Here is a 16696-nt window from a genome sequence, read left to right on the forward strand (position 1 = left end):
ATTTCATAGCCACCAGCAGTGGCAGGAAGTCCTGGCTCGCTGACCTTGAACACTCTAGAGAAGGCAGGAGATAGCCAAGGAGGTTGTACTTAAAGGGCTTATTATTACAGGGCACTTAACGGAAACTGAAGCCAAATTTGCCAAGTGCGTCTGAGGGTTAATTGAATTTGCACCCTTGGCTGGTGGACGGCTCCCCAGCTGTCACTCTGGGGCCAACCCAGTGGGTCCTAGTGGAGAGAGCATCTCCCTGGGTACAGTGGCAGAGCTGAGGGGATTAGCGCTGGCCCTCAGGTGGGCATCTGTGATTTCCTTGGTGCCCCTGTGCAGTACGCAGCTGCCCTCAGAGCAGCTGCAGCTGGGTGGCCTGTGAGAGCAGCTTCACCAGGCCCTGGCGTGGACGGAGTCTCCCATCTGCCTCCTTGCCAGAAGTGAGGTGTGTCTCAACCCCTCTTGACTGAGGGGGCACATGAACAGGACAGGGGTCCCAAGAATGGTGTGCCCCCAGAGTCCAAGCTGCTCAGGGGCTGGCTCAGCTGGTAGGGTCTTGCCTCAGAGTGAATGAACGATCGAGCGCGCAGACAGGCAAGAAGCGAAGCTAATGAACTCTTCATGTTGTTCTTGTCCCTAGCTGCCATTAACTTAGCAAAGCTGAAGCTTTTCAGACATTACTACGTCCTGGTGAGTAAAAAACAAAAAAGACCCTGAGTCTCTCAGTTAGATCAGTTCAGGGGGCAGAGCCAATTCGGGAAGCGGGATGGACGCCCAGGAGTGGCAGCCCTGGATCTGCTCGGATTGCTTCATAACAGACTGTACCTCCCAAAACGGAAACTAAATATCCGGGTTACTACTTCTTATATTTAACTTTAAGTGGTTAAATAATACATTGATATAAAATATAAATGCCAGGATTCTAGAAACCCAGCACAGCCCTGTGGAGCCTGCTGACCCTGTCCAGGGCTGCTGCCACGGTGAGGTGGTGGCTCTCCATAGCAGTCCTGGCGTGTGCCCCTCCAAGCCGTTCCCTGGGGTGTTGCTGTTCATTAAGAAAACGAGGGCTGCACCCTGTGCCCTTCTGCAGGCTTTATGTTTTCCCGTAAGATTTAGAGAACCTCCCTCTCAAAGTTTTCTGCAGGAAACTAGTTTCATGTTATGCTAATGGTGATATTTCCCTTAAGAACAGAGATGGAGGCGGTTTTTGTAAAACTTAAGAATGGGGACAGTGACGGGTGTGCAGAGAGATCCCTGTAAGCTAAGCACAGCCACCAAGTCAGAACCACTGAGTTCTTAGGGTCGTGGTTTCTTGGTGTCCGTAAGGTGCAGGTCTGCTGGAGTTTGCTCTGTGGCTCCTTAAAGAAAGTTGCCAAGTCTTTTGTCATGGTTTTGGCCTCGACTGTCACTGGAAGATTCTTGTATATGGGCGAACATTAACGATTTCATTAGAGAAGCAGGGGTAGGTGACTTTTTGCAAGGGCCTTGTCCTCCACCAGAAGAGGCACAGGAGTCACCACAGAGCCTCTCCTGACACAGGAGGTGGCCATGAGCAGTGATTCTCAATGGCCAGGCAAGGGTACTGGGCCTGTGTGCCCGAAACCCTAGCATGCCTGGCCTGCCTGCAAGCCTGGCCACCGTGAGTCTGGTCCCATGAGCAGCCTGGGCAGCAACTGAGCCCTCATTACTGCAGTGAAGTGGAGGCCTCCCCATGAGGACAGGTGTGGATACGTCCTGACTGTGGCCCTGGACCTTTACAGCAGTGCAGCCAGAGAGGCCAGGAGTCAGCCTCTCCCTGTGGGCTGTAGTTGGCTGCTACTACTGATAATTATCTCTCCAAGCCTGGGAATAAAAAGGCTGCCCCTGGGAGATTGAAATGAGGTTTGGAGAGGTGAGGAGGGTCTAAGAGCAGATGTACCCAAGTGTGCTGTCCTCCCTCAGTGGCTGTGGTCATCGTCTTGGCCACCTAGAGACAGTGAGGAGTTCCTTCCCAGTGTAACCAACAGAGTGGCCATCTCTCTCTGCTGTACTTATGAGTTAACACTCCAAGAAACGCAAGTCTTTGGGTGGTTCTGTTTTCTGTTTTGTAGTGAGTTTGTGAAAGCAATTTATTAGAAGAAAATGGTTATAACTTCTCTGTTGATTTTGTGTTTTGTTTCCTTCCTCTTCATACAGATTGTGTGTTACATATACTTCACCAGGATCATTGCATTTCTCCTTAAACTTGCTGTTCCATTCCAGTGGAAGTGGCTCTACCAGGTATACTGCTCTTGGGACGGTGCAGAGTTCATGTCTGAGGATAAAGTCCGGGGATGTAACTTAAGGTTGTTTCTTATTCACATGGGAATGGCCCCTAAAACCTGCCATCTCTTCCAGCGACAGTTAAGATTACCTATTTGGGACCTGTGACCCCAGCAGTTTGGGAGGCTGAGGCAGGAAATTTGCAAGTTCACAGTCTGCCTCAGTAACTTAGTGAGACTCTGTCTCAAAAAACAAACAAAAAAAACCAATGGGCTGGGGGACTTGGGTTGTGGCTCAGTAGTTGAGTGTTTGCCTCACACATGAGGCACTGGGTTCAATCCTCGGGACCACATAAAAATAAATAAACAAAATAAAGGTATTTGTTTATCTACAACTATATATATATATATATTTTTTTTTTTAAGGGCCTGAGGATGTGGCTCAGTGGTTAAGCGCCCTTGGGTTCAATCCCTAGAACCAAAAAAAAAAAAAAAAGATGATGATGATGATTATCTATTTGGAGTTACCTTTATCAGGGTCCCCCCTTTCCCCCCTGTAAGAATTCTGTTTCTATTCTTCACCCTTGAATAATCCTGCTCTGTAAAAAAAAAAAAAAAAAAAAAAAAAAAATTATTATCTATTTGCTCTGGAGAGCTGCTAGATTACATGAGAAATCTGGCATAATTGCATTATTGATTTTAGTTTTCAATTTTAAAACTCTTTAGAGAAAAGCCTCAGGCAGAGTCAGTATTGCCCTCTGTAATTAAAGCTTGGATGGGATGGGGTCTTTCCTAGCTATCAGGCCTAGAACAGTTTAGAATTCAGCCCTCCTTCCTTCTTTGCCCTAATATTATTATTATTTGAATCATCCAATATCTTTGTAAATCCTAGGACCGTTTTTGTTGTTTTGTTGTTTTGTGGTGCTGGGGATTGAACCCAGGGCCTTGTGCATTCGAGACTAGCACCTTACCAACTGAGCTGTGACCCCAGCCCTAGAACTGTTTAACTGCCAGAGTCAACCAGATGGTTTAGCTATCCTTTTTTCTTGAAGAATTGACTTGGTACATTAGGCACCAGTGTTGGAAAATTTGGGTATAAATTGAACTTTTAAGAGGTACTAGTGAGCCGGGCATGGGGATGCATACCTGTCATCCTAGTGGCTCTGGAGGCTATGGCAGGAGGATCACAACTTAGTGAGGCCCTAAGCAACTTGGCAAGAGCCTGTCTCAACATAAAAAATAAAAAGATCTGGGGATGTGGTTAAGCAACCTGGTTTCAATCCATGGTACAAAAAAGTACCAGTGAAGCCAGATGTGGTGTCACACGCCTGTAATCCCAGCAGCTTAGGAGGCTGAGTGAGGTAGGAAGATCACAAGTTCCAGGCCAGCCCCAGCAACTCAGACCCTGTTTCAAAAACCAGAAAGGGCTCGGGGTGTACCTCAGTGGTAGAGCACCCCTGAGTTCAATTCCCAGTCCCCCCCCCGCCCGCGCCAAAAAAAAAGTACCATTGAAGGAGTTGGGAACGGAGCTCAGTGGAGTAGAGGGCTGGTCTAATGTGCCCAAGGCACGAGGCGCTGATCCTAGGGGCAGACTGCTCCTGGCTTAGGCTTTAGATCTAGGGAGTGCTCAGGGGCCATGAACGTGGCCTTGAACCGAGGCCTTGAGTGAGCAGTTAGCAAGGAGTGAACTGTGCGGATATGTGGGTCGTGTTGAAGGATAGTGTTGCTGATCCCTTTATTTTGGGGTGGTTTTTAAATCTGCAGCTCCTGGATGAAATGGCCACATTGGTGTTCTTCGTTCTGACGGGGTATAAGTTCCGTCCGGCTTCAGATAACCCCTACCTACAGCTGTCTCAGGAGGAAGATGACTTGGAAATGGAATCTGTGTAAGCCACCCCCCTTCCTCCCTCTCCCCGGCCCTGCCCCCTGTGCCTACCTGAAAGTGGCACCGTGGAGGGGCCTGCTGCTCTCGGCATCCTGCTGCTCCAGAGGTGCCCTCCACCTTCAGCAGAAGGCCGTGATTGTGCACGTCCAGGCGCTCTTAGGTTTGAAGCGCAGTGTCTGCCAGCCATTGCTAGTCTGTCGGGGGGAGAGGAACTTGGCAGCTGTCAAGCTCCACTGCAGCAGCTTCCTGTAACTCAATGGCCAGGGCAGAAACATCGACAGCAGCTTATTTTTGAAAGTGTCCTTTGAGAGTCTGCTGCTGATCCTCCATGTCCTCTGTATCAGATGCCCAAGTGGCTGTTCACAGCTGGCACAGTGACTTTGATCTGGTCTGAGCACTGTTTGGGGCTTTTCTGAGTCACAGGGTAAGGGACTTAGGGGCTTTGTTTCTAGGAGAGGGCGATCATTTTCTAGAAGGGTGACAGTGATTAAGCCTATTTGCTTGTGAGCTCTGAGTGTGCTCAGCCAGCTCAGTGGTCGTGTTTCACCGTGAGCTTCAGGCTGAGGCGCTGCCCCAGCGCCACCTGCCTCTTGCCTTTTTATAATTCAAAGGCCAAGATTCAGCCCATGCTGGGCTCTGCTTGGCTGCCAGGCAGTGTGGGCCAGCTCTTTGTGCTGGCTGCTCTGCTGGGACAATAAATGAAGGCAGTGCCCAGATGGACCCCTTCTGGCATCTCCCTGTGCAGAGGAAGAAATAGATGCCTTTTTATAGGCAGGAGAAGGGAGCAGGAGGACCAGCAGCTGGGCCTTTCCAGAAGTAGCAGGTCTGAGCTGGGACTGTTGGCCCAGGTGCCACTTGTGCAGGTCAGCTGGAGGCAGCAGCCTCGTTGGCTCACTGGGAGCAGGGGCTGTGGATTTAGTCCCTCTGGAGGCCTTGATCTTGGCCGCAGATATTTGGCAGTGGTCCTCCAGGATTGACAACTAGAAGCTGAAGGGCTTCCTCTACAGAATTGAACTCCAAAACCACATGGCCAGAGTTCCTGTTCCCCACATCCTTTCCCTTAGCCGTTGTGTGTGGAAGTGAGGATGTATTTGCCTCGGGGCAAAAAGTTTTTAAAGTTTTGTTTTGAAGTTGATTTTTCCCTAATGTTTCGGAATTGATTTCTCCATCCTTGTTGATGTTAGGGGTAGGCATCTTAGCAAGCCGGTGGGTATGCCTGTTAAAGTCGAGAGGGGGCCAGGCACAGGGCGCACTCCTGTAATCCAGCTACTCCTGAAGAGGCAGGAGGATGGCAAGTTCGAGGCCAGACCCTGACTCAGAATAAAACATAAAAAGGGCTGGGGATGTGGCTCCGTGGTTAAGCTCCCCTGGGTCAATCCCTGTACCCCCCCCCAAAAAAAAAAGGAAGGTTGGGAAGAGAAGGAGGAGATGCACTGACCCCCAGACTCCGGGGAGCTGGAATGTCTTTATTCTGGCAAGGTCTGGGGAAGGTTGGGATGCTGGGTCAGGGAGAACCCTGTGGTGGCCTAGTTTACACTCTTGTGTTTGGATCATGCTGAGTGTGGCTTTGGGAGCCAGACCTTGAGAGTGAAGTGAGCTGCATGGTGGTGGCAGAGGGGCTGCACATGGAGCAGCTGCAGGAAGTCAGGCCTGGAGGGTGTAACTTGGAGTGGGTGTTTCCGGGGAGCGCTGGCTCGGTTCAGCCGGCAGTGTGAAACGGAAGGAGTTCAGGAGCTAACCCAGGCAGAGCACCTTTCACTCGGCCAGGAAATTGGTTTGGAAAGTTCTAGGATTTCTGTTTAGCTAAGAATGCTGCTGTAGGGGGGTATAGTTCAGTGGCAGAACACTTGCCTTGCACGTACAAGGCCCTGGGTTCCATCCCGAGCACTGTACAAAAGGGAGAGAAGGCTCCGTTGAGAAAGTTCTGTGGGCATCTTAGATGGACAGAGCAGAAGTGGCCTGACACGGAGGCCTCACCACCAGCCGCCATGCCCACCACAGGTGAGCGTGTGGGCTCATTATGGCTTTTCAGGGATGACATGGCACTGGGGCTATCATCTCTTCTGCTTGGAAGTGCTATACCTGGATGGCATCTCTTAAATCTTCCAGAAATAGCACAAGCCAGAGGCAAGGAGAGCCCTGGCCTCTATACTCCAGAGCCATTGGCTGTCTGTAAAGCATCAGCCACAGTCCTTCCTGTTGAGCCTCTTTATGGGAAGAAGTATTCTGGTTTCCCACACACATGCCCCAGAAAAGGTGCACAGCTTCCTAGCAGGTCTCATCCCGTGGGGCGTGCAAGCCTCACCCAGCCACTCTCTGCCACTCTCCAGTGTGTCCGCACCTGCTGTCCTGCCTTTGAGGCCGGGCTGTGGCTGTGGAGACAGCCCATGTGGGAAGTGGGTCTTGCCAGGTGGGTCCTAGGCCTCAGCCTGCTCCCTCGGGGCAGAGCTTCAGGGTCACTGTGTCTGCTTTCTGAGGCCCATGCTTGCCCACAGTCCTGCGTCTTTGCAGCCCTTGACCCCATCAGGCCTCTACTTTTCTCAGAAGGAGGGTGAGGAGGAGCGTGCAGCCCTCCTGTGGCTCTTACATCTTCTTGGGCCTACCAATTTTAGTCGCAGAATTTATTGTCAAAAAAGTCCAGTGAGTTAAAATGTATTAGATGAAATTTTAATGATCAGACTTGGCAGCCACTTTGCATGCTACATGTACCCTTAATGCTTGGAATTTCCTCTCTCATTGGGACAAGTGAGAGGAGAAGAAACGCTTGGGGTGGTTTAAGGCCATGAAGTTGTCCCCCTGGGCTTCCCTTTCTAGGAACCTCTTCCTGCTGCCTGAGTTCGGCCGGGAACAAAGTAGAAACAGGAGAATTGGAGACCAGCAGAATTAGTTCTTACCCAGGCCTCTGTGTATTTCAAGTCCAAAAACCATATTTTAATTCTAGAAACAGGTGCATCCATTGGTGTCAGGAGCTGCCACCTAGGAGCTAAGCCCGTACCCCTAGCCTTGAGCAATGGAGGGTGAAACTGGTGTCTGCTCTTTGTGAAGGCAGGTGGACCTCGCCTTCACTGGGCAGTGGGGTGGAGCTCTGGGAGTGGGGTTTCCCGGTGGCAGTGGGCTGCCTCTCGTTCCTCTGTAATACTATCTTTTTCCTTTTTTGGATGGAATGTTCTCCTCAGTACAAACCAGGGTTCTGGGCGTGCTCGCGCTCTCGCCTGCTCCCTTGGTTTTCCCTTGCCCCTGTGGGAGCTTACAGCTGGGGTGGAGGAGCTGTCCTGAAACGCCCCCAGAAAAGGTGTTTTCTGAGTCTGTGATTTGTTCGTGCCAGCCCAGTTCACCCAAGTGACCCTGCTCCGTAGCCCACGTGGGATACGGACTGCACATTGGCTGTTCGGCCTGAACTATGGGGCTGTCGGCCTGGCATCGCCAGAGCTGTGTGTCTTTGGCCCTTAGTTGCCGCAGACCTGGGCTCCGATGCCACTTAGGCAGGGCAGGTCGAGCTGCTCTCTCCGTCTGAGGGCTCCTCTGCTCACAGCCCCTTCTCCCCTTGCAGACTTCACCTTCCTAGTCCCAGCGGATGCCCGGCCTGGAGTAGCACTGAGCCGTGGCCTCAGTCCCCCAAGGCAGGCTGAGAGGTGGGCCGTGTGTGTGGCCCCTGGGCTGAGAAGCCGTTTGTCCTGTTGCTGCTGAGTCGCTGGTGCTGGCCGTGTCAGCCCGTCGGCCCCCAAGCAGGTGTGGAGTGGCAGGGCAGGCGGTGCTGAAGCTGCCCTCAGGAGTGCGTGCAAGACCAGCGTGACACTGTCACAGCAACGCGCCACAGACCTGCCCAGGAAGGCACAGCACCACCCGGCAAGGAGGGTGCAGAGCCAGGAGGGCAGGCCCACCTCCCGTCTGCACCAGAGCCTGTCACTGGAGCTGCAGAGCTAGGGGTTCCCGCTGCCATCATGTCACCTGAGCTTTGCAGAGCCCCCTACTGCCCTGCGTGGACAGTGCTGGAGAGGGGCTGTCTGTGATGTGGCTTGCTGGCTCTGTGGCTTTTTGGCCCCTTCAGCATTTAAACCCAAACTAGGACCCCCAGAGAGGTGTCTGCAAAGCTACCACAGCCACCTCCGTGTGTCCCCGTGGAGAGGCGTCAGGGTATTAATCTAACCTGCGTGCCCCTTGCTCTCTCTACTGCAGTGTCTGAGCTGCAGGCAAAATCATGGTCAGCTGGCCAGGAATGCTGGCCAGGACCATTACAGCACCTGGGCCCCAGGTGTCCCTTTGACTTCCCAGAAGGTTTGCTGAGAAACAGGAGGCAGTGTGTCCCTACCCAGTGTGTCCCTTCATCTCTGAGGGCTCACCCCAGCAGCTCTGCTCCAGGCCACACTGAGCCTCCCTGTCCCCCCCCCCCCCCGCTGGGTCCACGCCCCGCAGAACAGTGTCCTCTTCTCTTTCCCAGCACTCCCAAGCCCAACCCAAGCCCACACACCCCCGGCCCCTCCCAGCTTCAAGTCCCTCTGTCCACCTTCTCATGTCGTCTCAGGATTGAGGCTGCACTCTTCCTAGTTCTGCCAAGTTCTTCTCCCCTGACTCCCCCACGGGCCTAGTGCCACCTCCATCTCCCTGTCACCAACAGCACACTCAGGAGCTGCCTGAGCCACCTTCCTCAGTGTAGAAGGAGGGACTACATCTCAGGCCTGGCCTCCTGTCTTCACCATCCCCTTCATCCCAGAGCCCCAGCACTGGTGTCCTTACCTCACCTGGGCTCAGCGCCTGCTGAGGGCCTGCTGTGCCACCCGGTCTGGTGGGGCTCCACCCAGCACCCCCCACACCCCTCCCCATCTTCTCCAGGGTGGGACAGTTCTTTGTGGAGGGCCACCCCCCAGCCTCTTGCCGGCCAGCTCCTCCCCGCCTCAGTCCAGCCCTCCAGCTTCCACTCCCGCAGCAGAGGGGCTTCTCGCCAGAGCCGGGCAGCGAGGCTCCTAGACTGTCCCTCCTCAGTCCTGGCGCCCGCTCTGCACACGTGCCCGAAGGCCGCCCCTCCTGGCTGTGGGTCCTGCAGACCCGCAGTCCCAGTTCTGTTTCTGTGACCTTGCACTGGGCCTTGAAGTTGTTTCCAGTGGGCGCCCATCTACAGAGGAAGGTTCTCAGGGGATGGAAGCCTCCCGTCAAGACCGAACCCGGGTCACGGGAATGTGCTTGGCCTCGGGTGTCCATGTGAGCTGTGCCTTATTCTTTACTAGGGAGGCACCATTCCCCCGGGGACAGTGTGACCTCACTGGGGTGTCTGAAGACTTCTGTCTCCCGCTGTGGTCTGAGCCAGTGGGGGAACGGGGGGGGGGGTGCTGTGTGGAGCTGGGAAGGCTCTGGTCCTCGTGCCGTGCCGAGGCTCTGGCTCTATAGCCCAGGGTGGGACAGGGCTCTGCAGCTTCCCCGCCAAGAGCACCATCCCTTCCCAAGGCCAGGCCGGGAGCAGCTGTGGGAAGTGCTGCCGGGTGCCCCTCCTTTGTCTTGGGGTGTTTGTCCCTAGTCTGTCACCTCTGCAGGAGTCCCTCAGTTCCCCTGACATCCACATTCCAGCAGCATGTCTGGTGCCAGCTTTGTCACAGTACAGATAACCTGCGCCCGAAGGACCCTTGTTGGTGGAAAGTCCCCACTCAGGGAGGACCGCAGGGCCCCAAGACCTGGCCTCAGAAGCAGCACAAAGTGTGGGGGGGTTTCCATATCCATGAAAGGGTCCAGAAGGGTAACTCTGGATGTGTCCCATATAGGGCCACCGTGTCACTATTAATATTATATATTACTATAATATTAATAATAATAATATTAGGATTAATAATAATATTGGGATTAGGTAGTTGGTAGGGGGTAGGTTGGTCCTTGGAGGGTCTGTCAAGTTGATGGAGTTGATTTTACTGATCAGGAAAGGGGCAGGGCTGGGCCAGGTGGTTTTTGGCACTTGGCGTCTCTCTTGGTGTCCCCTGCTTGTAGCGCCACTCAGCTCTTTGGTGGATATGGAACACTCGACCTGGGCCCTTGCCACCCAGGAGGCAGGCGACGTCTCCTCACAGGCGCCCATTCTCCAGAGGTGGTGCCGTCCTTACTGATAGGAGGGGCTGGCTGGCTCGGCTCTTTGCTTCTGTGTTTAATTCTTGTTCAGTGAGCAGCTCCGGGGCACCCCCTTAGTGCCAGGCACCAGCAGGCAGAAGAGGTGCCCCAGGGGTGCACGCAGGGTGAAGCAGGCCATGTGCTGAGCACGGCTGACCTTAGCCTGCTGAGACGGGGCCTGGGTCGGCCGAGAGAGCTTCACCGTCTCCAATGGGCAAAGAGCCTTTGAGCCCAGAAGTTTCCTCCTAATCTGTGATTCTGTCCGTCACTGAGAAGTGACCCAGCATGGCTGGTCATCACAATCCGCACAGCTGGCGAGCTTCCCTTTCCAAGTGTTAATTATGACAGATATTGGTCTCCTAACCATGATTGTCATCTGTGCACGGTAAAAGCTGTGGAGGCTGCAGCGATGAAGAGCAGCGATGATGGTTGTGATAATGACAGCTGATATTTATTGATAAGGAGAATTTTTTTCTCATGACTGTTCTGAAAAGTGAGAATTATTTGCTGCACTTCAGCTCAAGTGACCGTACAGTTCACAGAGAGGGCAGGAGGCCTCCAGTTCTGTCCAGTCCTGAGCCCCAGCCATGTGCTAGGTGGTGGGTTCTTCACGATCGCCTGCAAGAGGGCCCTCATTGTTTCTGTTCTCTCTCTTTCTCAGAGTGACGACATCAGGGGTGATGGAAAACATGAAGAAAGTCAAGAAGGTGACCAACGGCGCTGCAGAGCCCCCGGGTGACTGGGAAGGCACCGCGTGAGCGCTGACTGGGAGGATGGCGCTGTCAGAGAACACTGCAGCTTACCCCGTAGTCCTCTTGGTGAGCAAGAGCAGTTCCGACAGTCCACCGCCGGCCTCCGACAGCGACACCGCAGAGCTTGGGGCAGGGTGAAGTGCCATGGACACCTACTTTGTACTCTTTGAGGGAAACTGGATCTGTACCTGGTGCCAGGCACCTGGGACTGTCCTCAGGGGGGAGGGAGGTCGGAGTGAGGAGGAGGAGAGGAACCTGCCTGTCACTGAAACATTCCTAATGGGCCCACAGGCCCACACAGTGGTGGCCCTGAGCGCTGCAGTGGCCGGCCTCGGCGACTGTCTGCTGCCATCACAGCACTCCATGCTGCTCTGGGGAATGGCCACAGGTCTCCAAGGATGTCCAAAAGGGACCGGAAGGGTGTCCTTACATCTTTGGGAGGTGAAAATGCATCGAAACCATCCTAGGAGGTGAGGCCAAGCTCCACTGGTGCCCAGCAGCTGCCCAGGTCCCAGCCCGAGTGGCACCCTGACCTCTGCTCCAGACCCTGGCAGTGACCGGCACTGAGGGCACAGGAGGCCTGTTGCCTATGTGCCATCCTGTCACTGTCAGGGTCCCAGCCCCAGGACAACCCCACTGGAGGGACGTGGGCTTCCTGAGGGCGGGATGGAACTGTCTTTAAGCGCAGAAGCGTCCCCGGGTCTCCCTGGGGCCCCTCCTGAGCAGAGCAACAGCCCTCCTGTCTTCTTCCCCTCTTGAGGCTTTACTTTTTTTTTTATTTTTAAAATATGATCAGAATTTAGAAGAAAACAGGGACAAATTTTCCTTAAGAACAGCTGGGGCAGAAATTGGGCATTTCAGCGAGTGCCTCATGGCACGCGGGGCTTCCAGGTGGTTCAGCACGTCACCCCGGGCTCCAGGAGCCTTGGTGGAGGCAGCGCATCAGCTGACCAGCCGCAGGTGGCAGGGTCCCTCCCTGCCCAGGGAGTCCCTCCAAGATGCAGGGTGTGGGAGGAGCCCTGGTGGCTCTTGGGAGGAGTAGAGTGACTGGAGAGGAGTCCTTCAAATGGTGGGACACACTCAGGTGGTCCCTTGTGATGGAGGGCTTCACAGTGACCAAACACCCCCCATCAGGAAAGCTTTGTGATGCTTGGTGGCCTAGCTGGGTAGGGTCACTTCCAGAAGCTCCAGCCAGACCCTGCCGCGGCTTGTGGGAGAGCTGCCTGCAAGGGACAGGTCTTCCTGGCTCGGAAGGGCCAGTCAGGAACCATGGGGCCTATGGCTCCCTCACTGTGTTAGTTTTGGGAGCCTGAAAAGTTCTCAGAAAATGGTGATTCTCTCTGTCCCTGCCACTTGGGCTCCGGGAAGCAGCGTCCTTCCTGCGCACTTTCCTTAGCCGTCCACACCCTCCCACCCGCTGGCTGTTGCCGAGGAGGCACGGGCCTCTGCCCAGTGGTAGCACTACTCCCTCAGGCAGGTGTGTGTGTAGGGGAGTGTGAGCATCTTCCTGTCCTCAAGAGAAGGAAAAACAGGCCCTGAGGATTTACTTGGGGACCTTTCCTTTTTCCTTTTTCTCCCCAAGTTAATTGGGGCTGTGGGCCGGGAGCGGAGTTGGAGGGAGGAAGGGAGTAGTTCAACACTTGGTTTTCCTGTGCATAAACATGATACCAGCGCTGCAGGCATGTGTCTCCTTCTGTGACCGCTGAAACTCCATCTGCACCTCCCTCAGGGGACACATCTGCCGATCCCCCAGCAGCAGATGTGGACGAGGCCCAGCCGCCTTGGAAGGAACAGAAGGTGTGGCAAGACCTCTCCGCTAGGAGGGTCGTCGTCCTCTGGCTTTTTAAGGCCAGGAAGCAAGTAGGGTGGCAAAGGGAAGGCTTGTGGACCCGAGTCTTGGGGTCAGACTGAGCAGCTGCAGTCTGGCAGGCTGACCCTCCTGGAGCAAACCTGTGCACATGACACCAGGTGGGTCCCAGGTGCAGGTGGCCATGGGTGGTTTCCTGCCTGTGTTCTGGATAGCCACCGAAGGCTTGAAGTCAGGCTGGCGATGAAGAACCAACCCCCAGCCCAGGACTGGCAAAGCAGGCTCGGCCCAGACCAGAAACACCATCGACGCTCTCCATCTCGGTCTGTAATTCACTGTCTCTTTCTCCACCACTTAATAGCAGGCCCCAGGGTCCATCTCTGCCCTTGAACAAAGAGGACTGATTAGGATCCAAAGCTAGGGAGTTGCCCCCGCTGACAAGCCACCTCCTGCAGCCTGACCTTCCTGGCCCACCAGGCTCGCCGTAGTGTTTGCACAGGAAGCCCTTGCAGTATTCAGGCACTGGGCAGAGAAGATGGGGTGCCTGAGGCAGAGCCGTAGGTATTTATAGCTCTGCCTGACGCTCCCCCGCCCTGCTTCTGCCTACGCAAAATGTCCGTGATTCCTCCGAGAATCTGCTGTGGGCTAGAAGTGCTGCTGGCTGTGAAATCTAATAAAGTGTGTATTTTGCTAGAAATTTATTTCTTGGACAACAAGAAATAAATTGATCTCTTAATCCTGGCCAAGGATCCGATCATCCTATTTCTTGATCCCTCGGTGCTTTAAAATTTGAGTGGCACTGCATTTGGTGATATTGAGCATGACTCTGGCAAACTGGCAGCTCACTCTCCTGTAATGAGCAGTTTGCTCCAGTCTGAAAGATGCTTTATCAGACCCATGGCCTGAGTCGGTGGTTTTTCCTTGTCCTTTTTTCTCCAGGAACCCACTTTAGAGTAAAACCACCTAGATTCTTTCTCCCTACCACATGTCCAGCCAGCCAAGGCAACGCGGCCTCTGTGCCCCCCCCCCCCACACACACACCCAGACTGCTGTGGCGAGATCACCGCTCCCGCACCATGATCTCATCAGGATCTCTGCTCCGCAGCCTCCCTCCTCCTCGCCCCTCTGCTGTGCCTGCTGGCTCCCCGCGGGCGGGCGCGCTGGGAGGACTGCAAGGGCCTTGGTGCATTGCAGCATTTTCTCCAAGCTGCTCTGTGCAGAGTGTGTTTCCCAAGCTAAGGAGAATTTTATGGAGAAGGTTACACTGTACGTCATAGCCTGGACCATGTGTGACTGTCTTCCCCACGAGCCCATCCCTGCAGGCAGTGTGGAAGATGACTGTTGAGCTGGGTGTGGTGGCCACGCCTGTAATCCCAGCAGCTCGGGAGGCTGAGGCAGGAGGCAGCCTCGGCAACTTAGGCCTTCAGCAATTCAGTGAGAACCTGCCTCAAATTAAAAAAAAAAAAAAGAAGGGCTGGGAATGTGGTTCAGTAAGAAAGCCCCCCTGGGTTCAGTCCCCAGTCAAAAGATGACCGTTGCAAATGGCTGTCTGGCCATCTCCCCCACCCTGAAGCTCTTTGTTCAAAGGAGGCTTTTAGAGCCTTGGGGAACCTGGTGAGGTCTCAGGCCCAGCTCCATCCACCCAGGAGAGCCGCCAGTGAGTCACACGGCCAGCTGCCCAGCGGCTGCTCTGGCCCTGCTCCTGAGCCCCACACCTCGCCCAGCTTGCCCCCGTCCCCGTCTCATAGAGGTCAGTGTGACACCAGGCTCAGCTGCTTTTCTTGTCCTTTTAGGATTCAGGACTTTGACTTATAGCTCTCAATTTACCAAGACATTTGTTTAGAACATGCTAACTGTTCTGTACTCTGGTTTTCCCTGGGGTGTTCTGGCAGGGAGTCCTGAAGACAGCCTCCTGAGTCGATGCTGACACTTGTCACCACCTGGAACGTGGTTATTGGTTGGCAAACTGCCCTGGCTCCATTCCCCTGGGGCCACTTCTGTGGCCTGGTGATGCATGTGTGCCCCCCTCTAGGGGTGTGCTTGAGAAGTAGATCCTACCTTTAGATGGCTCACTGCCCAGGGAAGGACGGGTACACCCCCTGAGGGAGCAAGGACGTGATTGCATTGCATGGGTGACCAGGTGGGGTCCTGACAGGACAGAGTCTGGATGATCCAGGAAAGGAGGGAGAGACGGGGAGGTACCTTGGGGCCTGGTTGAGGCTGCGGGGTGGGCCTGCTGAGCAGCGAGGGCGCTGCTGCTCTCACAGGTCGGAAATCCTGTCCACAGAGGGTCTCGGCCCCTTAAGGAGCTTCTGCAGGGCGTGCATGGCGTTCGCCTGGTCACATGACCTCAAAAGAAGCTGGGCACAGTGGCCAACGTGCTAACACAAACTGTTAATCCAAAACCAAGTTTCATTTGATGAAGGGCTTGCGGGTCTGTAAACACTATGTGCTTTCTGGATCAGTGGATGGAGGAGTTTTCTGGACTTTTCTAGCGCTAATGTCAATGAAGAGCGTCCATGTGCGCTTGTTGCAGGGATGGGCTGGGGTGGGATGAGGTCAGGCGATTGTGGAGGACATCTCTCGCTGTGATGCAACCATGTCCAATAAAGATCCTATGCCGGAAGTGGGTGTTTGTACCTGAGGGAGCCTGGCTCCTGGATGCCCTCTCTCCACCTCCCTCGCATCACTTTTCTTTGTGATTTTGTTCATCAGAGTAGCAGCTGCCTCCCACCTGCCCCGCCTGCTCGGAGAGCTCTCAGACCAGACTTGGCCTGGGTCCTGCCCACTTGGGGTCCTGGTGCCTTCTGAATTGGAACTGGGCACTGCTGCCACTTGCGGGGAGGTGGCAGTGGAGACTCGAGGCAACGCAGGCTGAACTGTGCCTCCTCCTGGCACCAGTCACCAAAGAGCTCTGCCAGTTGTCCCCCATTAGGATCAGGAAGCTTGGGACTTTAGAGGGAGCACTTGTGAAAGCCATTCAGTCCCAACGCCTTATCTCCCCAGGAGTAGATGTTTTAAATTGAGGGATTGTTTTTCACGCAGTAAAATTCATTTTTAAAGAAACAGTTTGAGTTGACAACTGTGTGCAGCAGCCCAGCCTCTCTGGAACATTCACACCAGTCCATGAGGTTCCCAGGCGCCCTCCAGCCAGAGCCGCCGCGCCTGCTCCGATGCGTGCCTGTGGCGAGCTTCCCGGCGAAGAGTCGCAAGCGCAGCCCCCTTGGTTCTGGCTTCTTTCACGAAGCATATTGATTTTGTGATTCATCCATCCGAAGCTCTGCCTAGAAAATTACAGAATCCAGAGCCTGAAGAAGGTTCTGCTGCCGCCCGCCACCCCCCAGCCAACAGGTGTCAGATCAAGCTGAGAACCTGGGCCTCATAGGACTGGAGAGTGTCCAGTGCCTGGCGGTCAGGCCTGGGACAGGGCTGTTGGCTGCTGCTGCTGTATTTGTGGCAGTGTTAGGACGTTCCTTAGTTCACCCTACCTTAGAAATTCAGATGGAAAGGACCTCAGGGTGCGTGTCAGTTGGCCAGCACACTACCAAGAGTGGCCTCTCGGCCACAGCTCCTGCCCCAATCCCAGTGGCCTTGGATTCCCAACGGCGTCCGAACAGAAGCCTGAGGGGCAGGCTGGGTGTCAGATCCCGGGTTCTCCAACCTCAGCAAGCATGTGGACCCCAGGTTCTGGCTCCAGGCTCCTGGGAGGAGTCTGCATTGCTAACCTGCTCCTGGCAGTGCTGACAAGGGCCACACTTGGACAGCATTGCTCACTGGGTCCCTCAAGTCCAGCGTCCCTCCTCAGCTGGCCCAGGTATTAACATGCACCCGAAAGCACTTGCCTTGCCTGGAGCTCCCACTGACCCCAGCAGCAGCTCCACCTGCCTGGGGGGTTGCAGGTGGCTGGGTGGGGGGTGGCAGTGGGGAGCTTGGCAGG

At 54.6% G+C, this 16696-nt stretch overlaps 1 protein-coding gene across 1 annotated transcript in view; it reads left to right on the forward strand.

The window, feature by feature from the left end:
- The window catches only part of Gpr107 (G protein-coupled receptor 107), a 69685-nt gene extending 54264 nt beyond the window's left edge, over positions 1–15421 (forward strand). The window contains exons 15-18 of the mRNA XM_026386357.2: positions 629–678; positions 2164–2247; positions 3993–4114; positions 10862–15421. Of these exons, the coding sequence (XP_026242142.1) occupies positions 629–678; positions 2164–2247; positions 3993–4114; positions 10862–10958 (353 nt within the window). The 3' untranslated portion in view covers positions 10959–15421. The remainder of the gene's footprint in view (positions 1–628; positions 679–2163; positions 2248–3992; positions 4115–10861) is intronic.
- Positions 15422–16696: the final 1275 nt, after the last annotated feature.

The sequence above is a fragment of the Urocitellus parryii genome, chromosome 4 (genome assembly GCF_045843805.1).
Source record: "Urocitellus parryii isolate mUroPar1 chromosome 4, mUroPar1.hap1, whole genome shotgun sequence".
Taxonomy (NCBI): domain Eukaryota; kingdom Metazoa; phylum Chordata; class Mammalia; order Rodentia; family Sciuridae; genus Urocitellus; species Urocitellus parryii.